This window comes from Leptosomus discolor, chromosome 3 (assembly GCF_034619465.1).
Source record: "Leptosomus discolor isolate bLepDis1 chromosome 3, bLepDis1.hap2, whole genome shotgun sequence".
NCBI classification, from domain to species: Eukaryota; Metazoa; Chordata; class Aves; order Leptosomiformes; family Leptosomidae; genus Leptosomus; species Leptosomus discolor.
In genome coordinates this window covers 69,600,071-69,626,337 of record NC_141393.1, presented here as the reverse complement: position 1 = coordinate 69,626,337, position 26,267 = coordinate 69,600,071, and the positions used below count along the sequence as shown (strand labels likewise).

The following is a 26,267-nucleotide window of genomic DNA, read 5'->3' as shown; positions in this document are numbered from 1 at the left end:
TCATCCTGTCATTTTGAATCACACCAGGATCCTTATCAGCAGGGTTTTTTCAGACAACAGAATGCGTATTAGTCTCAATGGCATTTCCTTTTTAAAACAGCATTCTGTGCTTTGATCAATGCGTAAAGGACAGATGAAGAGTTGAGTGCAGTTTGATTTGATCTAACAAGCCTGGGATATGAGAAAAAGGAAAGCATTTTCATAATACATAGCTCTGGACGTATGAGTTAGAGGCCTGCAAACATTCCAGATACAGCAGAAGTAATATTTATGGAGGTAACCTCAAAACCAGATGAGAGACACATGTCCAAACAGATTTCACATACTGAAGTCTCCAGACTTAAGACTGAACAAAAGATTAATTTGCTTTGCACAGTATGTTAGTGACTGGCAGCTAGGAAGAAGAGTGTGTAAAATTCTCAGATAAGTTTTGAGGAAAGATGCCATCTAAAACTAACTGGGACTTGGATTTGATTCACTTCCAGTTTACAGCCCTGGCCTGGTTTTGAAAGAGCTGTTAATCTGACCTTTGCAAATTCTCCTTGTGTTCTGTATGAATAAACCTTGAATATCCTTAGCTCGTACCCCTTGAGGGCCCATCAAGAGGCATTTACTTATCCTTCCCTCTATAAGTGTGTCTGCTTCTGCCACGTGTCAAACGTTTAGAAGGGGAACTGGAGATGAAATGCCACGATGGGCATCCTACAGAGACGCTCAGCTCTGAGGTGGATGGACAGCACAGTCTGAAACAGCCCTAGCACAGCAGAGGTTTTGATCTGTCCCCAGGCAGGGCAGCAGAGAAGCTGGCAGCAGTGAGTGTAGGCACAGGGAGAACCAAATAACCTGGAGGTCACGACATGCTGAGGGGGTTTTCCCATTCAGACATAGGTGTGGCGGCAAGTAAGAGCGAGCTTTGAACAGCTCCTGTGGCCCGGTGGTGTGCACGGGAGCTGTGCCCACAGTCAGCACTTGGAAACTGGCATGGGGCCGTGGGAATCCGCTGGAATTCAACCCTGCAGGAAGTTCCCGTCCACATATAGCGCTTCCTCCCCTGGCACCGGCTGCGCACGGTGCCACGCTCCCATGCCACACGCTGCAGTCCGCAGGGGCACGGTGGGAGAGGAGTTGAGAGCGGTGAGCGGAAAGGGGCCTCACCTTCCCAGGAGAGCCTCTCTCACATCCTGCGTGATGAGGGCTGGGACGTGGGACCCACCTGGCAAACATTTCCACACCTGTTTCGCTGTATTGAAGTGGGAAGTTAAAAACCTCACTGAACTTAACGATATTATGAACAGGGCTGGGAGGAACCTTAGGGCATCGCTTAGGCCACCCCGTGCCCCAACGCAGGATCAACTGCACTAAAAACTTTCTATACAGGAGCTTAGCCTAGTGCATTTTTTTAAAATCCTCAGTGGTGGAGAGTCCTTACTCTCCCTAAACAACCTATTCCAGGAATTAACCATTCTCAAGCTTAGAAAATGTCCCTGAATACCTATCCTGAACTGCCCTTGTTGCAATTTGAGCTGGCATGATTTTGTTCTAATCCCCATGAGTAAGAGAAATGTATTCCCTTCCTGCTTGTGGCGGCCTTTTATGTATTTGGAAACAGTTATCACGTGTCCCTGCAGCTATCTGTTTCCCAGACTAATCACACACGGTTCCTGTGGTCCTTCTGCAAAGCCAGACCCCAGGCTCTTCCCCAGACCCTGCTAGAGTCTCTCCATCAGGCCTCACCTTTCTCAAAACATGGTACCCAGTGGCGTTGGTACTCAGCACAGAGTTAGCTACCATGTCCTGCCTACGTTTATACATCCCAGTGGGATGTTTGCCTTTTTCACAGCAGCACGCATTGACTCTTTGATCCACTGTACTCCCGAATCTTTATCTGTAAAAGGGCTGGCTACTCAGCAGGTTCCCTTCTTGCATTTTCATGGATGATTACTCCTACCTAAGTACGGTACTTGGCACTTTACCACATGGACTTGCACGCTACATTTTGCCGAGCCTTTTTCCATTTTGTCAAGAGCATTTCGACTTTGAATCCTGGCCTCCCGAGTGCTTGTGTCTCGTCCCAGCCGGGTCGCGCTTGCCAAAGACATAAGCTAATTTTTATTCCTGGTTTTGGGTCATTAATAAGTGTTCCTAAGGACCAGGGCCTGGGTGGGGCGGGAGAAGCCAGGGTGGGGGACATCTAATGGAGGTCCTGCAGGGGATCACCGTGGTGTGGTCCCAGCTCTCGCTGGAGGCTGGTGGCAAGTGGGCAGCGAGACTCATCGGGCAGAGGGGCCAACCACGCCGGCAGGGAGAGGGAGCGAGGGCCGGTGCATCGGGCGGCCGCATCGCCTTTGTCCCCGGGCGGGGGAGGGCGGCGGCGAGGTGCGGGCCCATGTGGCCGCCGTGCCGTGCCGTGCCGTGCCGTGCTGTGCCGCCCGCCGGCAGGCTGGGCCGGAGCATGTGCAGCTGCGGCAGGCACCTGGCAGGGAGCCGCAGCGCCGGGGATGTGAACCAGGCGGGGAGGAAGGCCCTTGACTCATCAGATAAATCCAGCCCCGCACGGAGAGCGAAGGCGGAGGAGGCGAGGCGGTGGCGCTGCTGCTACTAGCAGGGGAGGATGGCGGGGGACAGCGAGCAGAGGCTGGAGGAGCACGGGCAGCCCAGCGGCGGCGAGCCCTTCCTTATCGGGGTCAGCGGCGGCACGGCCAGCGGCAAGGTGCGGGGGCTTCGCGGCGGGGTCTGGGGGAGCCCCGGCGGGGCGGTGGGTGTGGGGGAGCCCCGCGCCTTTCCTCGGCGCGCAGCCTCCCCCCGCCGGGCGCGGCGGCCACATGGCAGCGCGGCGGGTCCGAGCGGCCGCCCCGCCACGTGCGCTGCCCCGGGGCCCCGCCGGGCCAGGCCAGGCCGGGCCGGGCCGGGAGAGGCGGCGGGCGGGCTCGCTGCCCCGGCGGTGCTCGTTGCGGCTCGGAGAAGGACGTGCCGGCGGAGAGAGCGGGGCCGCCGAGGCCTCTGCCCAGGCAGCGGCTGCGGGAGCTCGGCGGCTGGGAGCCCCGGGGACACGTGGAGGGTGTGTGTGTGGGGGGGTGGGTGTAGGCTTTACTCCCCCCTCGGCCGGGACCCTGCTCCCCTCCGCCTCGCCGGGCGGGGGGCTGCCGGAGGACAGCGGGCACGGCTGGGGGCTGCGCGGGGCGTGGGCGGCCCCAGCCCGGCGGGGATGGAGGCGGCATCCCCCCTGCAAAATCCTCCTTGCCGTGGCTTTAATGAGCGCTTCCCCTCTGCCACCCTTGCGCTTACGGCGACCCCAAGGGCTGCTCGCCCCGCGGCAGACCCGCAGGGTGCGGTGGGTGCGATGCAATTATTGAATTTTTTTTTTTAATGGTGCCGGTCGTGCGTGGGGGTGCCCTTTTCTAGCCAACTTTGGGGCAGCAGGAGTGGAAATTCTGCAGTAAATGCTGACTCACAGCGGCAGAACGACCTCCTCGCTCTGCCCGGGAGGGGATGGTCCTTGGCAGCGGCAGGTAGGAGCGGGGCGGAGGGCTGCGGGGCCAGCCGCGCTGGGGAGAGCCGATCCGGCCGGGGTTAATGCGGGTTTTCTCTGGAGGGCTGCTACACCCAAACTGCAGCGCAGGGCAACTCCGATAACGTTACGGGTTTTTCTTTTTTATATTTTTTTTTTTTGTAGTTATTTCATACAGTGGGTTTTTCTTTATTTGTTTAACCTGAGGTAGGTTGCTTTCTATTCTATCATGAAAACAAATTTACTTATTTTTCTTATTTAAGAGCAGTAAAACCAGAGCCACAGCTCATCAGCGCTCTTATGCAGGGCAGCACAGACATTCTACCTGCATTTTTAAGATGCATTTGAGAGAGCATGAATAGATTTGGAAGTAGCAATACCTTTGAAATACATCTTTCTAAGGAAATTGAATGTGGACTGTCACAGGAGGAAGACAGACCCTTATAATTTTGGGTTGATTTGTGTTTGCAGGGGGGTCCCTTCTTTTCTTGAAGGATAGTGTAACCCAACTGCTGTACCTCAGCCCATAAAAAGAGTGTTTTAAAAATGTGTCTCTAAGTACTCTATTGATTCTTGGACTGCTGTTGCTACTGCAAGGGGGAAGAATCCAGATATAACAAGGGAGGGATGGTAAGAGAGGATGCAATCTCCTCTGCTGGGAACCAAAGCTGGATTGTTCCTGCAGTACAGCTCCTGGTGACTCAAACGTGCTGGGTTTGTCTGCTCTGTGATGCGTGGGTCTGCCTCTCTGTAGCTGTCCCAATAACATCGTGTCTGGCACTGCTGAACTGTTATGTGCCTCAACACTGTGCCTCTAGCCCACAAGGTAAATGCAGTGATTACAGTACAATATGCCAGAGTTCTTCTCAAATTCAGAGTGAAAATGCTTAGTAGCAGCAGGCTGCCTTAGAAAAAAAAAAAAAAATTAGGGAAATGGGTCTTTCTAGCAAGGAAGATATACTAACTGGCTTTTCCTGTCTCAGCTTTGATTCCCCCCCCCCTCCAGTGACTGCTGGCTGCTAAAAACCTCTGCGCAGTGCTGCCTGTTGAAGGGAATCCAGCAGATCAGTACAAAGTTTGTGGGAAAAGACTGCAAGAAAAACGCTGGCAAAAAAAAAAGCTTGCCTGAGGAGAAGCGTCAGGAAAAACGTAGCTGGGGTTTGTGCACACAGACCTTCAAATTCACATTTGATGCAGCTGCAAGGCGGGGGTGCAGTGGGGCTGTCCCCCGTCTGGCTAGTGACAGTGACCTGTGCTAGGCCATGCAGAGTGCTGCAGCACGCTCCAGGAAAGCAGTGATGAGGCTGCTGTGGTTTGCTCAGCTAAGGGCTTGTCTGCAGCTAAAATCCAGCCCAGGGGCTGCTGTGCTGGTGTACTGGTTCTGAGTGAAAACAAAATGCTCCTAAAGGGAAAGTGAAGCAAACACCTTTCCCACTGGGAGAGTAGCAAATCCATCAGACTCGTGTTCACTCCAGTTGAGGGTTGTTGTCATAACACACCCCTTTGGCAGTACACCAGTCTGAAGATAATGGAGGAGGGCATTTGCCTTCCAAGGATCCCCCCAGCTCCTCCCACTGCATTTGAGTCTAAGATGGGGAAAAAGGCTCCACAGCTCCCCCCCACCGCCCCCCATCCCGTTTGATGTACTAGCACAGTCAGGCTGTGGAAGGAAGGGATCCTGTTTGTAGCTTGCTGCAACTTGTTGTGGTGCCCTGGGAAAGCTGGCATCTGAAGCAGCCAGCCTTCCCCAAAGAGCTCGGGGGGAGTGTTTGGCTGGTATTTCTTAAAGGCAAATTGGTGAGAACTGAAGTTCAGAGGCTGACTGCTGTTCCCTAATGAGCAAAAGAGGCTTGAGGAACTTTTGGTATTCAAATGGGAGGTAGAAACCTGAGCACTCTCCTGGTTTTGGCTCTTAAAAAAGAAATCTGGACTGCGTTGGGTGCAAAACTGGGGAGCTGCAGAGGTCTTGGGCAGACTGTGGTGCTGCAGCCTCTGCAAGGGCAGTGGCAGCTGCATGGTGCCTGTTTTGTGTCGGCTCAGCTGGGACAGGCTCTTCCCAAAAGCTTGCTGGAAGGCAGCATTTCTTCCACTGTCCCCCAAAATCCAAGCACTGTGCAGCCCAGGCAAAGCTTGCTGCAGTCTCCTGATGTGGAGGAGATGACAGAGCATTAAGACCCACTCCTGTGCAACTGCCTCATTTCCTCAGAGGGATTCCCAAGGCTGGTTATAGCATTTTCTTTGATTCCTATAGGCTTTCAAGTGCTCTGCTAAAGTTCTTGTTTCCTTCTTATACCCGTGATCTTTGTGCTAACAGCTCCTTCCCTCCCACCCGCAAGAGACTCCTGACTACCAAGGACTGCTGCATGTAAGGCAGGCAGCCAGGCTGCGGGCTGGAGGAAAGTTCAGCAAACTGACTACTGAGATGAGCTAGAAGGTGTTGGGATACCTCCTTAAGCTCCTCACGTGTCCTCCCTTCAGCTTAGCTTCTGGGACCTTGCAGCTCTGACGGCGGTGTTGGAGTGGCTCACTTCCAGCAGCAGTGGAAGTATCTGGTGCTGGGGTGGTTACAGGGGTGGGGAGAGCTCTTTGAACTCAAGGTGAAGCATTAATTTCTTGTCCCCATGTGCCACAAAGTGAGGTGGTGATTGCTGCTTTCTGACAGGAGGTTGTAAGAAAAGACAGATTTACAAAAGGCTGAACGCTTTTGTTGGCTGCCTGGCCACCAAACTAGCGAGGGCTGAGTATGGGTGTCACTGTGGCCCAGTGGCTACATCTTTTGGGTCTTGAGTTAGCACATGAAGTTGGAAATGTCTGTTTGAACATGCAGCCTGAGAGTTTCTGGACTGCAGCGCACTAAAATTGCAGCATGTGTTCAGCCAGGTGTATTCTTCGCTGTTAATCCGTTAGGCACTTCTACTTTAAACCCCAAAAACGCTGTCTGAGGCTGAGCTGGCTGCCTGGAGTGAGCTAGCCAGGAGGCTGAAGGCTGTTATCACCCAGCCAGGGTGGGACAGCCAGCATGTTGGTCCCCAGGGAAGCAGTGGCCCCAGCTGTAGTGCATCTCCACATGAGGCAGTTCCCTCTCCACATGGGGATTCTTGCATGACAGAGCTCAGTCCCTTGTACTAGCAAGGGCTGAAGTTCCCCACAGCAGCCTGGAGGTCACTGCCACTGTGTCACCATCTGGAAGCCAGGCAAAGAAGCTGAGGGGAGACCTGGCAGTGACCCGGGGGTGAGCCACGGGTGGGGGACGAGCAGGCACTGCAGCAGTCCTGTGTCAGTTCAGCACCATTTCCTGGTGACGTTTGTTCTGTGGCTGGCAGGAGCCCTGAATCACAAGGTCTGACTTGTTAAACACTGATGTCAACGTGTGCTAGAGACTCGTCAAACTTTCTAGTAGAACATTATTCCGTGCCAGACCCTGATCAGACTGATACACAGGACATTTTGATGGGTCAGCCCTTTCCTGTTACTGGTTGAATATGTGCAAGTTTGTTACGGAGCCTGCTTACTGTAGTCCCATGGGCTCAGCCAGCTCCAGGCTATGGAGTTTGCAGCAGGGGCTTGAGAAAAATATCCTGTGTCTAAAACTGGTGGATTGGGAGAGATTGTGTTAGGGGGGGTTGTTTTCTTCTCCACGCGTAATCTGTGTGCAGTTCCTCTGTGTTTGTATGTGCCTGTTTATGCTCCAGCCCAGGACTGCTGATCACATGCACAGCGTCCTAGGGTGAGTGGACAGAAACCTGGCTACCCCAGTCCTGAACTGGTTGGCTTGTGGCTCACAAAGGGAAAGGCAGGAATGGTGAACCTGCCTGGGAAAGCTCTGGGTGGAGGCCCAGGCTTTTGGTACAAGAATAGCAAGTTTCCAGTCCCAGTGCTGCCATACGGATGTGCTCCATTAGGACTGGAAAGGATTGCATGGGTCATGAACTAGCTGTATGCAGTTGCAGGCAAACATTTAATAGATGCTCTGGGACCCTTCCCAATTTGGTATCTGTTCTGTGTGTCACCCCAGTCCATCAAGCACTTCCTAATACTCTATAATTGACATAACCTTACAAGAAGAGACTAAAATCCATAACTAGTGTGCTGCTGGAGAGAAGGGCAGCATTACCACAGCTCTTGATTTCAGGGACCCAATTGAGTAAAAGATGCCGGGAAAGGGAGCCATGCTACAGGAGACGTCAGAAATGCCACAAGTAATCCTAGTGGTCCCTGATGTGATCTGAGGGAAAATCCTGCCAGATCTCCAAACTGGAGACTGTTTTATCCACAAGCACGTGATGAGGACACCTCAGCCAGGCTGCTGCGGATGCAAAGCTATTGACGGCCACCTGCCAATCCTGCTCACATCCAGATCCTATAGGAAGGGGGTTATGGCAGTGGTGTCCCTAGAGATAACCTCTGGCCTTCTTTCCCAGGTGGGAGGTGAGATGGGACTGCTGCAGACTGTCCTTGCTCCTGGCTGTAGCCTTTGTTCTGGACCAAGGGCATTGCTCTGTTGGAGAGGACTGTCCTCATGGTGAGCAGCGTCTTGGCTCAGGGCGAGCAGCTTGCAGCAGTGGCAGGAATCTGTGCCTCTCTTCCTGGAGTCCAGCATGTGCTTCTCCTGGTAGGTCTTGCTTCTGACACAGCGCTTCTCCCTTTACTTGCTCCTGAGGAGACCGGCAGCTTCAGTATTTGTTTAGGGCTGGAGTGACTTTATCTGGTATAAGTCAGTTTTGCTTGGTGTCTAGTCTAGAGTCCTTGGGAGGATGTGAGGTCCTCCCTGCTGCTGTGTCGTGAGCCAAGTGAGCAGCTTGGTCTAGATGTCTCTCTGCAGTTCTAGGCTCCCTGGGGACAGGTGGATTGCTCTGAGTGGGTTTTAGCATATCCACGTGCACAAGGCTTATGGATTCCTCCTAGCCCAGGACATGCCTTAAACAGCCAAGGGCAGAAGTACCCATACTGCCCCATCTGCTGTAGCAAACCTGGGGCTGAAAGCATCAGTTGTGTCCTGCCAGGTACCTTCACATGGTAGTTAACTGTAGTGCTGTCCATCAGCCTTCTCTCTAATACCCATATAAAGTTGTAATTCACTGGCTGATCAGAGCTACCCAACAGAAATTGTGGGATAATCTGCATAATAATATGGGGGAATTAGTCAACTCCTGAAGAATATCTGAGCAGCTGGCTATAGGCTGTGAGTGAATATGAATTAAATATGTAATGTAATTAGTATCTTTCAAATAAATGTAAGGGGTCTGTTGAGTTTCTTCCCTTGTGCAACACCTCTCCTCTTCTCTGTTGGGAAAATATGCTGGAGTTCTTCCCCAGGTGCCCTCTGCATCTTTGCCTCCCAGCAGAATAAAGCTGTACTTCCTTAAACACTGGTTATTTGTGTGCTTAGTTCAGAGGAGGAATCCTGCAAGGGGAGCTGCAGCTGCTTCTGTTCAGGAATAACATCTCTGAGCTCGCTTCTTGCACTGTGATGTGCAGATACCTCCCTCTCAACCATCTGTGTGTGGTGTGGGTTGGTTTGCACAACTTTCCCAGGGAGCAGCTCAAGCACAAAGTCTGGGGGAGTGCAGCTCAGTAGGTCGCAGCCAGTTTGCTTAGACCTGGAGCTGAGTTCCCCTCACTGCGGCATGCGGGAAGTCATGAGCGGTGGCAGAGAGGCCAGGCCTCCCTGCCTGCATGCCTGGAAAGTCCTGCATCGGTTTTGTGTGGCTAACATGGGAAAGGTCCGCTTGGCAAACATGGAGGCTTGGAGGCTGCTGTGTCCTGTCTATATTTAGTTTTAAACAAGTTCTGGAGGAGGGAAAGGCTCTTGCTTGAGAAAGCATCCTGTTGCCGGGAGTGCAATGTGGCTGAATCACCATCACTGTTTGCCTTGGATTGTGGCATGGGCAGTGTAGATATGGGGAAGGGGCTGAGCAGAGGCAAGGAGCCCTGTCGTGCCTCTCGTCTCCCTGCAGATGAGGTGTGTCATGCAGAGCAGAGCTAGGGATGGAGCTCAAATCCCAGAGTTTCTGTATTTGGATTCATCTATAGCATCATGTCGTCTTCTTCAGGTCATTCTCTGTTTGCCTCTGCAGTCCTGGACTTCTCAGAGAAGAAATAATTGTCATCTTCTCCCCTGGAAGAAGCATTTAGGAATTGGCGAAGGAAGGAATCTGAGCCCAGGTCATCCCTTCAAGTGCATGCTAAGTGCATGTGTCAGCACCACGTGTCCCCTGGGTTGCCATGCATCCAGACTGGTTGCACCCTGGCACTGTACTTCACAATCATAGAATCATAGAACGGTTTGGGTTAGAAGGGACCTCAAAGATCATCTAGTTCATGCTTTGGTCTTGGTCTTTCTGTGCATCTGCAGGCCTCCCCAGAGCCTAACTGCTCTCATTTCCAGTTATTAGTGAATTTTTCACGCTTCTGAAACACCAGTCACATGTATGTATGCAGTGCTGGTTTAGGAGAAGGGGGTTTAAGCAGGGGACATGCGTCATTCATTTGAAGGGATGCTTCCTGAGCTGGGAGTTTCTGTTCCCACTGTGTAGGGGAATTTGTAACCTCCGTGTTTCTGTTTTTTCTTCCCCTTCTTGCCTGGTTCTGCCATAGGGTGTTTATCGACCAAGGGGAAAAACTGCCTGTCCAGCTGTAGGAGGTAGTCAGACTGCCATCAGGGAGTGCCCCTCATGAACCATTCGTGAGGAAAGGAAAAACTTTCTTCACTTAGAATCATAGAATGTATTGCGTTGGAAGGGACCTCTAAAGGTCGTGTAGTCCAACCCCTCTACGATAACCTGGGACATCTCTATCTAGGTCAGGTTGCTCAGAGCCCCATCCAGCCTGACCTTGAATGTCTCCAGGGATGGCACTTGCACTACCTCTCGGGGCAGCCTGTTCCAGTGATCCACCACCCTCATATTAAAGTCCTAATGTCCAAACTTAGACCTTGCTGAGATTTGCTGCCCCACTAAAGCAAGCTGAATGCAACCCTTGGGTTGGAGGAACATGCCATGTCCCCCACTGTCCCTACGTCATGCTGAATTTATGCAGGTATAATGCGTGAGCAGTGCCCTGGCCCACACCTTCTGCCTTCTATAGGACTGAAGGTGACACATGTGCTTCTTCCCAGAGCCCAGAGATGACATCCCTGCCCACCCAGGCAACACGGTACATTGAACCTGAGCTTGGTCCTGAGAGCAGGATTTCCTTGTGATCATCTTTGACCACCACTTCTGGTAGCTCTCCAAAGCCCCCCAGAGAAAAGGGAAAGGTCTGTAGCATCTGCTTGGATGCTTTTTGCAAGAGGCACTTGCCGCCCCAGAGCAGTGGATGGTAAATGCAGCCAGGATACGCTGTGATCCTCATTCTGGGCCCTGGTGGGAGGACGTGTTCCTGTCTCCAGCTGCCGAGGGCTACTTTCTCCTTGGGTTTTTCTCACCGTTGGGTGTCTCAAATTATGGGGTATGGAACAGGAGGGTGATTTTCAGAGCTGATGGGGACTCTTTCTCCACTTTCCAGGATCAGTAAACCAGACGTTAGTTTGCATAAGGCAGAAGAAAGACTGTCAGGAACTGTCCAATGCCCTCAAATTATTTTTATAGTCCATCCACATGTTGAGGTCCAAGGGGACAGTGTGAGTGCAACAGGTGTGTTGCTTCCACTGATCCAAAGTAAAGGAGCCCTGTTCCCTCCCCCAGACTGGAGAGAGCAGCTTCTGGCACAGATCCACATGGAACCTGCTGATCTGTAGGCTGGGGATGTGTCTGGGTGGCTGTGCCGGAAAGTAGTTTATTCCTGATTGCAAAGGGCCTGGGAAGTTCGGTGTCCTCGGCAGCTGTGGCCAAGGCTGAGCCCTGCTGCGCTGCGTCTCCTCGCTGCACGGGCAGCATGGGAAGGCAGCAGTATCCGGGGGAGAGAGGGAGGAAAAGTGGAGGAGAGGCACTGTGCACACCCTGTTTTTGTGAAACCTGTGGGATACAGCTGGATAAGCAATAGGGCTGATACAGGCTGGAGAAGTATGTGGGGAGTGGGAAAACAGAGGAACCAGAGAATGGGCTCCAGCTTTGTGTCTGTGCGTGCTGAAGGGTGAGTGACTGGCACTGACTTGCAGTGCTTTGTTCTGGGTGGTAGCAGCTTGCTGCAGGGCAGGACTGCCGACGTGGCTGGGGAAGGACAACTTGCCAGCCATGAGAGGCAGGAGAAGAAGGTGGGATGCTCAGGGAGACCCCGTCGCTGACACAAAACCCAAACTTGTGCCCAGGGCCGCAAGGACTGCTATCGGGCAGCCCAAGCCAGTTCACTCTGCAGCAGTGCTGTGCGCGGGGAGGCTCTCCAGCCGGGCTGGAGCTGACTCACAGCACAGCGGTCACAGCCAAGTCAGGTCAGCCTGGCCTGGAGGGGAAGAGACGGTCTCTGGGGACAGGAATGCCGTCAAATCTTCCAGCTTCTCAGGCAAAACAGCCTTGCCCTCTGCCTGCTGGGGTGACCTCCTCTGCCAGGCATGCATTCCCCTCCCTGTTCCCTCTTGCCACCACTGTTTTCGGCTCTGCATCTGGAGGTTGCCAGCCAGGTATAGAGCAGATGGGTGAGCCAGCAGGGAGGTGGGAGCATGGAAGGAGCCACAGGCACGCTGGGGGAGGCAGGCTGGGGCAAGCAGACCTCTCTTTGCTCAGCAGAGAGTATTTGTGGTAACCGAGGCCAGGAGCTGCTCAGCTGGGCATTTGCAGCAAGCATGATTCGCAGGAGGTGAAGCAGCTCAGTTTGGCACCAAGAGCACCCGCTTCTCCGTGAACAGCGGAGGCTGTGGGGCAGAATCAGGGCTGACACGCAGGGCTCCCACAGGCAGCAGAGCACTCCCCCGCTGGCCTGACCTTGGCTCTCACCGGCTGAGGCAGACGTGCCAGCTGCTAGTTAGTGATGCATTTAACACTGCTGTGTTGCACATCAGCTAAGGACTCGTGTGACTAAGGAGAAGGGACTGAAGCAGGCTTTGGGATCTGTCCCCCAAGCTGGGCTCCAGTTTGTATCGTGAGAGTGGGGTCCGGCGTGATACTCACCCAGCCACACAGCACCGGCACCCAGCCTGCTCTGTGGTGTGCGTGGTGCTGGTCTCTGTGCCAGCAGCGCTCGTGCGGATCTTGCACCGGCAGTCAGAGCCACGTGGCTCTTCAGCTGCTGGCTCTGCAGTGCCCTTAGCCTTGCTGTGCCAAGAGGCACCAGGATATGCTCGTGGCTGCTCCTCCCAACCCTGGCAGCTGTGACGGATCCCTCGTAAAGTCCCAGGTCTCTCTTCCTGGTGTCTTTTCCTGGGCTTTGTTTAGGATATAAAAACAACCTTTCTATTCCTCTCTGAGGACTCTCTCCCTCCCTGCCCTTGTTGTGGTGGGATTTCAGGGCTAGACCAGGGCTGGGGGAACCAAGGCACTGAGGCTGCCTCCCAGGGAGGAGGCTCAGCCCTGGTACCACATGCAGCTCTGTCCCCTGGGGAGCTGCTGGGCAGGCTGGAGCTGGCCATGAGGGCCTTGGGGTTACAGCTGAACCCAGGCGGCAGTCGACTGGTTTCATGCTGTCGTTTGTGCCCAGAATAGGAGCTGTGGGCAGGCCATAGCGGTGGAGGAGAGGGAGGCATGGTGCAAGCTTGGTGCTGCTTTCACACTGAAGGGCCCCACGATGATGCCTCTGGAGCACTTTTCCTTCAGTGGCTTTGGGCTATGCCTTTGAGGGGACCACAAACTCTCAACTGGAGGTCCAGCAAGCATGCACCTAGGAATGGCTGTTACCTGGGGACATCCTCCCTGTGCGGCTCAGACACCAGTTACCACTGACTTGCCTTCTTTGCTCTTCCTTTCACAGTCCTCAGTATGCTCCAAGATCGTCCAGCTTTTGGGCCAGAATGAAGTGGACTACCGCCAGAAGCAAGTAGTGATTGTGAGCCAAGACAGCTTCTATCGGGTCCTCACCTCAGAGCAGAAATCCAAAGCGCTCAAAGGCCAGTTCAATTTTGACCACCCAGGTGAATGGAGAACAGCACCGGGGCTCTGCCACGCAGTGGGGAGCGAGGGCTGGAGTGGGACCCCCCTGCTCCACCAGCAAAGAGCCTTGCAAGGATACTGGGACTCTGTCTCCACATGGGGCAGGAGTGGATGGCTTAGTTAAGATCTTGTGGAACCAGGTGCATCCCCGGCAGGGTGGCTGGGGGCCACCTGAGTCCCCTGCAGTACAACCTCTGTCTCTTTTGGGAAAGAAGCTGCCTCTGGGGTGGACTGTTTGGGATCAGGAAGGGCAGGTTGTGAACCCTCAAACTTCTTAAGATGCTCGTCTCCCTGCAAAAACATCCCCCAGTTTGAAAACCTTTCTGATGCAGCTGGGTTGAGACCAGGGACATCTGGCCTGGCACAGCCCTCTGCAGCCAGTAGCTCTGTGTCCCTCCTTCAAGGAGGGAACCGTCTTGTGCAGCTGCTCAGCAAATCCCTTCACCGAGGGGGCTGTACCCTGTTGCTACAACAGGCATTCTTTGAACCATCTCTGAGCTTAGTGGGGAAATTCCAGAGCCGCTGTGCCTTCTGCCCCACAAGGACAATGGCTGGAGGCAGTGAGCACGAAGCAAACAGAGCCCTGTCTGTCCAGCGACTTGAGGTTGAAACACTGCTCCAGTCTCCAAGGGTTGGAGCCCTGCAGGAGATGCCTTCCCAAGCCTGGGCCGTCAGTGCCACCGTACAAGGGCAGTATTGATGTCAGCGGGCCAGATCCCAGGCTGGTGCAAAGCAGTAAAGCCTCCGGGAGAGTTTGGCCTTGCTATGCCCATGGGGATGTCTCTGTCCCCCATGTGGGGTGCCAGTGGCTCTGGCTAGGCTAAGCTCAACATCTGGTGGGTGGGAGAGGTTGCAAAGCTGCCTCGGGTAACGTTTCCTCTCTCCTCAGATGCCTTTGACAACGAGCTGATCGTGAAAACGCTCAAAGAGATCACGGAAGGGAAGACGGTCCAGATTCCTGTCTATGACTTTGTCTCCCACTCCAGGTCTAACAGCTGCTCCTGCCTTGCTGTGCCTCTGCTAACGCCCTGTGGCGCAGCGCGCAGCCCTGCCAGCCCAAACTGCCTGCCCCTCCGCTTGCGCCTGCTCTTAGGAAGTTTTAATCCTAACTACTCCAGACCCCTTGGTTAGAGGATCCAGAGCAGATATGGGCGCAGTCTGAGGGTCTGGAAAGCTGCACAGCCTTGCAGTGTCATCCAGCAACAAAGGGGCATCATTGGAAGGGGGTTATGACCCCCCTTTTCTTCCTCCATCCATACTTCCTCTCCACATAAACTCTGTGTTTGCAGCTTTAACAAGTGTTCCAGGCTCAAAGAGCCTGGCACTGCCAGGAAGGGAGTAGGACGACAGTTCTTGTTCCTGTAACTCTTCCCTTGCATGTGTTCAGCTTGTTTTTGCATGCTTGTGTTGGCCATGGATAGTGTGACCCCGCTCCGTTTCCCACAAAAGCATTGTGGTGTCAGGGAAGCAGAGTTGGCCCTTGCAGGTTCCTGTGAGTCAAGCCCCATGCATAGGCTTTCTGGGCTTTATGGCTTGGCACATAATGCTTGCAAGCAGCAGCTGGCTGAGGTGGGGGGAGAAGGGCTAGTCTGCTTCCTGCTGTGCCATTTGTCCTTCTAGGAAGCGTACGTATGCCTTGGATTCCCTTCGCCATGGTGGGGTAGGTCTGCCCTCTCCTTGGTCGCCCCCCTGGTGCAGCAGTGATGTCCCAGGGTTGGAGCAGTGCCTAGGAGCACTGCTGTTCCCCCCCACCTCTCTTGGCTTGTTTCCCCCCACCAGCATATTTTGACTCTCCTTCCCTCTGCTAGGAAAGAGGAGACGGTGACTGTCTACCCTGCCGACGTGGTGCTCTTCGAAGGCATTTTGGCCTTCTACAGCCAGGAGGTGCGGGATCTCTTCCGCATGAAACTCTTTGTGGACACGGATGCAGACACTCGGCTGTCCCGCAGAGGTGAGGTTCGAGCATGCCTTGTGCAGCAGGGACAGAAATGTCACTTAACTGATCTGGGCAGCTGGTCACAGAGGCAGGTGACCGTGACCAGAGCAGAACTGGAACTGGCACAAAGCTATGCTGCTGCTAGCAAAGATTCAGGGAGCTTTTCCTTCCCAGTGCGGACTGTTGCACAGGGCAGCTTATGGCACTAGAGAGCACCTTGCTCCATGTCTCTTAGGATTCAGTGGGACTTTTGCTGCCTTGTCTGGGATTCCTCATTTGATGCATGCAGCAGTGTGGCTACTGAGTGTGCTGTGTCCTTACATGGCCCAGTGGCACCAGCCCTGTGCCATCAGCTGAATGGCAGCTACTACTACATACCCCAGGTCAGCAGGTGCCTGCAGGGAAGGGTGCAAGGGGCAAGGGACATCTTGACAGTTCAATCGGAAGGCAGTGCCTGATGGATCTGCTTGGGACCTGGGGTATAGGTGTGCTCCAAGGATAGCATTTGAGTCTAAGGTATCACAGAATGGCGGGGGTTGGAAGGGACCTCTGGAGATCGTCTGGTCCTGCAGGTTCACCTAGAGCAGGTTGCACAGGACCACGTTCAGGCAGGTTTTGAATATCTCCAGGGAAGGAGACTCCACAACCTCCCTGGGCAGCCTGTTCCAGTGCTCTGCCACCCCCACAGTAAAGAAGTTTTTCCTCATGTTCAGGTGGAACTCCCTGTGCTCCAGATTGTGCCCATTGCCCCTTGTCCTGTCATTGGGGCCAGGCTCTTTTCAGTGGTGCCCATTCTCTTGACACTTGCCCTTTAGATATTTTATAAGCATCCATAAGACCCACTCTCAGTCTTTTCTTCTGCATGCTAAAGAGCCCCAGGTCTCAGCCTTTCCTCATAAGAGAGATGCTCCCGTCCTCTGATCACCTACGTAGCCCTCTGCTGGACTCTTGAATAGTACCGTTTCTCTTGAACTGGGGAGCCCAGAACTGGATACAGTACTGCAGATGTGACCTCACCAGGGCAGAGTAGAGGGGACGCAGAACCTCCCTCGACCTGCTGGCCACAATGTTCTTAGTGCACCCCAGGACGCCGTTGGCCTTCTTGGCCACAAGGGCACATTGCTGGCTCATGGGTAACTTGTTCTCCACCAGGACTCCCAGGTCCTTCTCTGCAGAGCTGCATCGTGGATGATGCAGATAAGGGAATCTGGTTGTGCATCTTGATCTATGCAAGCACAGCCAGTGCAGTGTGGAGCCTCTTTGTGGCACTTAGCACTGGGGTGATGGCTTAGGGGGAAAAAGAGTCCTAGAACCAGAATGTCCCTCTCTAGAACTCCCTGTGTCCAGCTGGCTTGGCTGCGGGTTGCCAGCTCTGGGCACTCCAGCTCTGCAGGGCCTGCATGGCTTGAGATGCTATTAATTTTAAAGCAGCCTTTAGGAGTGTGGTCCCTGATGTAGCACCTGGGTCTCCTGGATGGTTAAGAAGGCATTTGGAGACTCTTGGGGCAGAATTCAGTTCTGTCTGGACTGTCCCTACCCCTTCCTGGCTCCAACAGCCTCCACAGGGTGTCTGGGGCTGCAGGAGATGACTTAGAGGAGAGGTCCTGTCCAGACCTCTGTGCTGTGACGAGAGGAGCATGCCTCAGTGCGTCAGCCTGGGACCGCTTGTGTGCATGGGACTTCCACTCTGTGATGGAACTGGTCTTGCCTGCCCTCCTGCTGTCAGACAGATACACAGACTTCTGTGCTGTTGGGATGTCATCAGTGCTGATTAAAAGGTCCTTTCTACGCATCCTTTTTGACCCTGCCCACTGTTCTTGCATGACTCATCCAGGGAGATGACAGCACAGTCATTGCAGGGAGTTGTATTAGCAGGTCAACACGTTTGCAAGATCCTGCAGTGTGAGCCTTATCCCTTAAGCAGGCTGTACTGTGCAGGAACTTGGGTTCACACCCGGCCACGGGGTAGCACGGGATTTTGGCAGTGTCCTGTACCAGCTGTGTGGAGGCAAGGCGTTGCCTTGTGTGTTTGCAGTGCCACATGACTGTGTGCATCCCGATCATACTCCGGAGTGTGTGGTTCAGTCACTTCGGACTTGGTACAGAACTGTGAGCTCAGGGCCTGAGAACTGGTTGAGATCCCATTGACTAAGAACAGATACCATCCAGCTGCCAACCACAATACAGAGCTAAACCCTGTTATGCTGCAGCTGTTGGACAGCCACATGGTCCCAGGCCATTCTTGCGGTATTTCTCCCACCCACCATCAATCACTAAAGCCTTGCAAAGGGGCAAGTAGGCTGGTTCAGGTGCTCGTGTCTCCTAGTTAGGGCAAATCGTTGGCCTTTTGATAGGGAACTGACCATTTGGCAGTCTCTTGGCCTGCCATCAGCAGTTGGTAGGACCACTGCAGCAGCAAATATGTTTACTGCATGTCTCCTTGGCAATTCTGGGAAAGGAGGGCCTCTATGTGAGGTGCTGAAGGTATAATCATGTCCCTGGAACGTAGCTGGAGGCAGCTTGTGGCAAAAGTCAGGATCTTGCATTGCGACATGGCCCTGAGTCATCTTGCTCTCCCAGAAGTCCTGAAGGGTTGCAGCAAAGGGCTTTTCAGCTGGGCAGCAGCAGGAGATGAGGTTCTTGGAAATGTAGCTGACAGCTCAGTTAATTAGTAGTGCTGGGGTTCAGTACGTGCAACTTGCACTGTCCCCACCTTAGCACGTTTCCCAAGAAAAACGAGCGCGAGTGGCAAGGTCTGTCAGGTGCCTCAAACAGCATGGTCTGTGCAAAGCTGATTCTGGCTGAGGTCCCTCACTGCCCTGTCCTTGGCCAGCTTCTCTAATACAAAGGCTAAGTCAGGTGTTATGTGCATCTTTTGGGCCTGATTTGAGTGATGTCTGCCTGCTGGCTCTGGACGGGTGCCGATCTGTCCTTGGGACGTTTGCCTGCCCTGCAAGTAGAGGGCGATACCTCCAGATAGGGTGCATGGTCTTAGCCTGGGTTGCTGGGACCTGTTGTTTTGAGGCCAGGTACAAGACAGTGGGTATTTGAGTTGTGTTTGTGTCGGGGGTGATTGCCCTGCTGTGGTCTGCCCTGGGAGCAGTCAGGAGAGTTTTACCCTGTCAGGACCACCCCCTGCAGCCTGGGCACTCATGCTGTGCAGCTTGCAGGCCTCTCGCACGCCGTCCCAGGCCGGCTGTGCTGTAAATACACCCTCGCTGTGCTCCTTCCCTGCCCCAGAGCAGCCAACAAACAGGGTGTGGGATCTGGGAAACAAAAGTCTCTCTGTTTTATTTTCCTTTCCTTTTTTTTCTGTATTGTTTGAGCTGGGGCTTGCTCCCGCTCCCTAGAGAAGGCAAGGACCTGGCTACCGCAGCCTGGGCTGGGCTGAGCCATTCCTGGAGCAGGCAGGGAGCTGGCACACATCCTGCTGCCAGTCCTTTCTTCCCTCCATCACCTCCCCTGTGCAGGACTGTGAAAGGGCACGCTGCAAAGCTGCTGGCCAAGGGCAGACGGAGCCGTGGGGACGGTGCCAAACCAGCACTGGGAGAACAGCACTGTCCTGGCCCGGCAAGCGCATGGGCAATGGCTGCCCAGCAGGTCACACAGGCTGGCAGTGCTGTGGCTTAACTCTGCTTGGCACGTGGAGAAGGCTCACTCTGAACGCAGCGCCAGGCGCTAGCATGCTGGGGAGAAGCCAGCTGGTCCCCTGGGGAGAGCCAAGAACCGTCTGCTCGGCCACAGGGCCGTTTTGGCTCTTACCTGTGGATTGAATTCCTGCTGAAGTGGGGCACTCGTCCATGCTGAAGTGGCTTCAGACCGGAGATGGCAATGGCCCAAATACCGTGTGCAAACAGGGTGTAAGGCCCAAATGGCAGAACAAGCAGGAGGGCAGCTTGCTGTCCTGCCTCCTGGCTTCCTCCTGAGCTGATCTCCTCCAAGCAACCCCTCAGCATCTGTGGGAGCCTGTTTCACCTTCCCGTCCCACTCAGCTGGGGACAGCACAAGGAGCCTGGCAGAGCTGGGTAGGTGGGTGAGTTTTACTCTCCTCACCTCTGCAGACCTGAGTTAAATTGTGCCTTAATGTGTGTATGGATGAACCCCACTGCTTTTGTATTCTTTGGGCACATCTGCATTGGGACAACTGGGAGAATACCCCATCCTTAGGCCAAGGGCAGGGCAAAGTGACAGGAGGGATGCAAGGGCTGAGGCTTGGAATAGTCAGGACTGCAATGGCACTCGTTACAGCTAGAATTTGCTTGCAGAGCTGAGAATGGAGGGAGGCCAAGAAAAGCCCTCAGTCACGTCAGCCAGCCTTTGGCTCCTGGAAAAGCTTGGAAGCAGGTTAAAAGCATGTAGCTGGGCTGGGTTGTGCTTGGACATGTGTGCAGTGGCTTCCAGGAACAGAGACCTCAGGCAATATACCCGGGTGGCTGGCCAAAGGCTGTAGTGAAGGGAAGGGGGATGGAGTGATTCGTGTCTTAGCTCCTGACTGTGCCTTACATCTTCTCTGCAGTGCTACGAGACATCAGTGAGCGAGGCAGGGACCTTGAGCAGATCTTGTCTCAGTACATCACCTTCGTCAAGCCTGCCTTCGAGGAGTTCTGTTTGCCAGTAAGTAAGGGGAGTCTGCCACCCACGGGAGTCTGCCCAAAATGCCTTATACCCTGCCCAGCTTCTCAGACTGGAGCATTTTGTGCCCCAGAGGTCAGGTCAGCCTGCCTAGCCTTGCTCCCTCCCTGCACCCACTGGCAAAAATGGAGATGCCAGTGCTGGCTGGGGCAGGGTGAGATGGGGACTATTTATACAGCCACTGCCTCCCTGATGAGATTACCCTCCCTTATGGAAAGGCCAACACCGCAGGAGAAACCCCTCCCTGCACAGGGTCTGACAAACCAACACCAGGCAGCTCAGCAGATGCCAGCCCAGGAGGGAAGATCCTTGGCTGCATCTGTCTGGGGAAGGGGAGATCCTGCCCCCAGGCAGTGTCTGCTGTGTCTGCCTCCTGTTTTGGGCTGTCCTGCCTGCCCTTTTCACCCTGCAGTGCTGCTGGCTGGATGCTTGGGAAAGCAGGGGAGCTTCCTTCGCTCTGTGCTGCGGGACGTGGCCTTGCAGGTTGCATTTCCTGGCTGGTGAGAGGCCAAGGTGTAGAGCAGACAGACCTCGCTCAGGGCCAGGGTTGCAAGGTCTGCCTGGAGAAAGGAAGCTACTTTGGGAGCTGATAACTGAGGCAAGGCTCCCTAGCAGACAGGGACTTTGCATGCAGGAGACCACTGCAGTCCTGTAGAACTTGCAGGTGAAATAGCACATTTGCAGGACTAGCCATTGCACGCCTCTCCTGGCTCTTGTAGAGCTAGGAGCCTGTGCCTTGGTTCTCAAGGCTTTTCAAGCAGATCTGGTAGTTATATGAGGAATTTCTTCTTTTTCTGGAGGAACTGAGCCAGCAGAGTCCTGCAACCTGGGAAGTGTTGGCCAGCACTACAGGCAGGAATTGAACCTGTGCCTCCAGCCTCAGGAACATCTCTGTGTCTGTCTATGTGGCCAGCTCTGCCCTTTCCCATGAGAGGGGCTGATCCTTTCTGTGCTGCGAGATCTTTTTCTGGCTCCTAGGCAGCACCCTTTTCTCTGTTTCACTCAGTTGTTGCTCTAGGGACCAAGGTCCAATTCCAGTGTAATCCTAGAAAGGCTTTTCCTGAGAGGCAGGTCCAACTTGGTGGCTTCCCTCCTTGCAAGTCTCCAGCAAGGTAAATCCACAGCTTTGCAAAGCAACAGATGCTGTAGGAGGATGAAATGTGAAACAAGGGTAGAAAACAACTGCTTTGTCCCTGCCCACCAGCTTTGCAATGGTCTGCTCCCACTTCCAACTTGGTGGGGGGCTTAGCTGCAGAGCAATTGCATGCAGATGTCAAACAGGCTCAGCACCCACTGTTGCTGTTACTTGACTCCTAAACCAGCTCTGGGGCAGGTGGTCCAGCACTGAAATGGTCCAGCATGTGATTTTTTGATATGGCTGGAAGCACCTGTAGGTGTCAGATGACACCCTTTGCCCAGTGGGCTGGCTTGTTTACTGATGGTAGAGCTTGGCTGTCAGGAAGCTTATTGACTGTAAAAGCTGACACAAAGGGGAGGAAACTGAGACTGGCACCTGCAGGTGAAATAGGTCAGGACCAGTGTCCCGAATCAGACCTTTTTTGCAAGCGATGCTGGTAGAAAATTCTCCCCACATCCCAAGCAGATCATATGGGTGTGCCCTGCACGTCCACACAGCCCAGGCGTGCCACCTCTTGCTCTTGTACCAAGTCTGGCTGAATTCAGGGGGAGGTTGTTCCCAAAAGCATCAGCTACTGGAGTCTTGCGATGGAGAAGCTTTTTAATTTCTGGCTTTGTTAGGGTGCCTCTTACTGTATGAGCTCATGAAAATGGAGTCAAGGCGCGAAGCGTGGCCCTCAAAACACAGAGCACAAGACAAATAAGAGCATCCAAGATGTATTAGCAATGACACAACCACCCAGCGGGTTTGGGTTTGGCAAGGGGAGGGGAAGGACCTGCCCCAGGAAGTGGGGATGATGCCCCAGCGTGGTGACTCTCCGCTTTCTCTGTAACACACTGCTCTCTCTCCTCCTAGACCAAGAAGTATGCTGACGTGATCATTCCCAGAGGAGCAGATAATGAAGGTGAGTGGACCTTGCCATTATATCCTGGCAGCCAGCTTTGGACTGTTGCTGTTGTGGCAGAGTTGGGTAGGAGGTAGCAGGACCTGCCACGGAGGTGACTCAGGCCATTGCCACCTGAGAGAGTGCTGTTACCACACACACGCGCTGAGATGAGCCTCTCCCTTTTGCTCCTGCCTGGACCATTAGTAATGGGGAGTTTGTGCTTTCCTCTGATCAAGCGTGGGAGCCCGTCTATGTCCAGGCAAACTCCTGGTTCACACCACACAAAGGGAAATTTGCTTTTCCAAGGCCAGATGTGCAACTGGGACAGCCAAGTCTCCACCTAGCTGGTATCAGCCTGACTGTACTGGCTTGAGTGCTGGGCTCAGCTGGGGCAGAGGCATGCAGGGTTGCAGCTCCCTACTGTGTGATAGGAGGGCATGGGAGCAGGGGAGACAAGCAGGGTCATCGTCTCTGGCTTGGCTGAAGTTTATTTGCAGTGATCCTAATAGAATCTCTCCCCCATGTCTTTCCCTCCCTTTTGCTTACAGTGGCCATCAACCTGATAGTGCAGCACATCCAGGACATTCTTAATGGAGGACTCAGCAAACGTCAGAGCAACGGCTACCTGAATGGCTACACTCCTCCCCGTCAGCGGCAGCCCTCAGAGTCCAGCAGCCGGCCTCACTGACCCCAGGCGGCAGGCGTGAGGCTGGGGGCAGAGGGCACTCTGGCCCTGCCACTGCCCCTCTGTACATACTGTCCGTTCATTCCCCCCTTATCTATTTAAGAAACCAGACAGAGACGAATGCCTTTTAATTTTGTATGTTGGAAATGCCGAATGAGAAGCAGCCGGCTGCTTGGGAGCCTGGACCGCCCACAGCTCCTGGCCTTGCTCAATAACTCCTCCAGCACGGAACCGGCTATAAATCTCTATAAATATAGAATTGCTCTATTTTTGTGTAAATGCAGAATAACGTAAAATTACTTGCCATAAGGTATTTGCCAGGCTCAAGCGTTGATGGGAGGGGGCTGGGAAAGAGGGTCCTGGGAGATGTTTGTGTCAGGATCTTCACCTCAAAGGCAGTAAGGAAGGAAGAGCATTCAACAACTGCTTTTGTATTGCAGTGGTCTCCATCCTGGGGAAGGGACGGGCTGTGGTGGAGGTGGCAGCTTGAGTGTGGCGTGGATTTTGCAACTGGGCTGGGGTTGCCTCCTGCCATTGCTGTTGAGGTCCAAGCTGGCAGGCACTGCACAATGCCACAGGGAGTTGGGAGAGTGATGTGTAATACCTCCCCTGACTGTCTCTGCACCTCCACGTCTCAGTCCCTCAACAGCATCACTTTCTGTGTCTGACACCCCTTCCCACCACAGGTGTGGGTCTGCTGTCACACCCTCCCACAAGGACCTGGTAGGCGATGCTGGTATGTGATTCTATAAACATGGCAGCTTGCATCTTTAGCAGTCCCACTGCCTGGCTTGGGTGAGGATGGTGCGTGGATACCTTCAGCCTCTCTGAAGCTCAGTGGCCATGTGTGTGGTGGGACTTACAGCCGAGCCCTGGGCTCAGCCCTAAGCCTGGAGGCTGGCTTGCAGAAGGTCAGAGGTGTGTCTGTCATTCCTCACTTGGAATGGTTTTGCTCTTGAATGGAGGATTTTGGGTCTGTAAAATATGGTTAAGGGAGAACCAGCTTCTTCTGAAAGGGGCAATAGATGATGAAAGGCAGCTGCTGAGCAGCCTGTCTGGGGGGTGGTGGGCAGCAGTGTGTAGCGGTTCCTGGGCTGTCTAGCATCTCAATATAGAACATCCACAAGTGCCAGCTGGGTAGCATGAAACTGGATGTCCAGGAGTCTTCTGCTTCCCTTTTTCAGAGCATGCTCTTGCCTGGCCTGTGTCCCTTGTTGCATCCTGGTGGAGGACGCTGTGTCCCTGCAGTATGTTTTCCCCAGGGCTGCCCAGGCAGTGCCCTCCCTTGCCCAGGGTGAGAATTGTTTCCCCATACCTGGTAGTGCTGCAAGAGCCGTGTCCCAGGAGAGCCTGGTGCAATTGTACTGCAGGTCTGGGGATGTGTGGAGAGCAAGGTGGGGCAGCTGGGCTGGGGCAGGGGCTTGATAGGAGCCGGGGAAGGGGATGTGGTGGGATGGTAGCCAGGAAAGATCCTTTGGCCCATCCTCCTGGGACTGACTTGCCCCACTGAAAACAAAAGTTTCATAGGCATCCCACAAAGCCTGGAGCTGGGACCCTTACCCTTGGTCCCTCTGATGATTTACAGTCTTTCCAGAGCATTGATTTTGCTCTGCATGTCTAAAAGCCTAAGACCTTAGACACTCAATGCTCCATCACTTTCCAGCCCCATGTGAGCTGAGACAAGCTTTTATTTTTAACAAGGAGAACAAGAAAGGAAACACCTCCCGCAGTGACTGCTGCTGGGGCAAACTCATTCCCCCTCGATCTGTGATGGCAGCACATGGCAGCCCTTTCCTCTCTGCAGACACTCCCCAAGACTTGTCAGCTTTGCCGTAATTAGCTGGCACTGGCTAATTCTAGGGACAGCTGTAGGTAAGAGGGACCAAAGCTCTGCAGAACTGGTGAGGCTTCTCAGAGCTTAAGCAGCCAAGACAGCTCTCAAGGTGAAATACTGGCCTCTTCTCCCCTGTAAATAAAGACAGAAGAAATGGATGCTGGTGCTTCTTGTCTCCTGTTTGGTGCTGCGTGTTGCTGGCCGCAGTCCCAGTGTGGGTGCAGACTTGGCCAACATTGTCTTAGTTCTGCAAGTCAAAGCCAGACCTGGAGCAAAGCTCTTTGCACAGACTGCTTTGGTGAAGAAGGAGGTGATGAAGGCAGTGGCTCTGGCTTTTGGCTGGCCAGCCAGCTCTCAGCAAGTCCTGGTGCACACATGGCTTGGAGTGCTGTTGTGAAACCCCTGTGCTCTCATGACAGCAAAGAGATGGGACAAGTTCAGCCCTTCCCAGTAAGTCTCTTGAACAGATGTCAGTCAAGTGAATTTGATCAAAAGACCTCACAGGCAGGTTGGCTTTAGCACTAGTAGAGTATCAGATAAGGGTGAGACTTTTAGCAAAGAGGTAAATCACTTTGTGGCAAATCACTTTATGTCAGTGTGGATTCACGAAGGGAAAGTCATATTTAAACAATCTGATAACCCTCTATGATGAAATGACTGCCTTGGTAGATGAGGAAAGAGCAGTGCATATTGTCTACTTTGACTTCTGTGAGGCTTTGATACCATCTTCCATAAGATCCTCATAGTGAAGCTGTTGATGCATGGGCTGGATGAGCAGACAATGAGACACATTGAAAACGGGCTGAATGGCTGGGCCCAAGAGTGTGGTGATCAGTGGCATGCAATCTGGTTGAAGACCAGTAACTAGTGATGTACCCCAGGGGTCAATACTAGATCCAGTTTTGTTCATGATCTTCATTAAAGATCTGGATGATGGGGGAGAGTGTAACCTCAGCAAGTCCACTGATGACACAAAACGGGAGGACTGGCTGGTACAGCAGAGGGTTGTGCTGCCATCCAGAGGGACCTTGACAGGCTGGAGAAAACCTTCTGACGTTCAATAAAGGGAAGTGCAAAATCCTGCACTTGAGGAAGAATAATCCCATGCACTAGTACATGCTGGGGGCTACCCAGCTGGAAAGCAGCTTTGCAGAAAAGGCCTTGAGGGTTCTGGTTAACCATGAGCCAGCAACGTGCCCTTGCAGCAAAGAGGGCTGATGGTGTCCTGGGCTGCATTAGGGAGAATGTTGCCAGCATGTTGAGGGAGGTGATCTGTCCCCTGTGCTCAGGTGAGGCCACACCTGAGTACTGTGTCCAGTTCTGGGCTCTGCAGTACAAAAGAGATGATGCTACTGGTGAGAGTCCAGCGAAGGGTCATGAAGATGGTGAAATGACTGGAATATCTCTCCTATGAGGAAAGGCTGAGAGAACTGGGATTGTTAAGACTAGAGAAGAGAATGCTAGGCAGGAATCGTAGATGAGTACCAGCAGGGAGGATGAAAAGAGGACAGAGCCCATGACAGGACATGAGGCACTGAGCACAAACTGAAACACAGGAGGTTCCTTCTGAACATCAGAAAACACTTCTTTTGCTGTGATGGTAACTGAGCACTGGCACAGGTTGCCCAG

General features: G+C 53.6%; 1 protein-coding gene across 1 annotated transcript; it reads left to right on the top strand.

The window, feature by feature from the left end:
- The first annotated feature begins 2,611 nt into the window (after positions 1 to 2,611).
- Positions 2,612 to 22,814, top strand: UCK2 (uridine-cytidine kinase 2). The gene is made up of 7 exons (XM_086462822.1): positions 2,612 to 2,710; positions 13,349 to 13,508; positions 14,417 to 14,513; positions 15,336 to 15,478; positions 19,980 to 20,077; positions 22,089 to 22,137; positions 22,668 to 22,814. Exons 1-7 carry the CDS (start codon positions 2,612 to 2,614, stop codon positions 22,805 to 22,807), a joined length of 786 nt encoding a protein of 261 aa, XP_086318948.1. The 3' UTR covers positions 22,808 to 22,814.
- Positions 22,815 to 26,267: the final 3,453 nt, after the last annotated feature.

Excerpts from the sequence above, each read along its gene's own strand:
- UCK2 (XM_086462822.1), top strand. The coding sequence starts at position 2,612 with ATGGCGGGGGACAGCGAGCAGAGGCTGGAGGAGCACGGGCAGCCCAGC. Across the intron at positions 2,711-13,348 it reads GCGGCACGGCCAGCGGCAAG|TCCTCAGTATGCTCCAAGAT; the intron begins GTGCGGGGGCTT and ends TTCCTTTCACAG. Across the intron at positions 22,138-22,667 it reads CAGAGGAGCAGATAATGAAG|TGGCCATCAACCTGATAGTG; the intron begins GTGAGTGGACCT and ends TTTTGCTTACAG.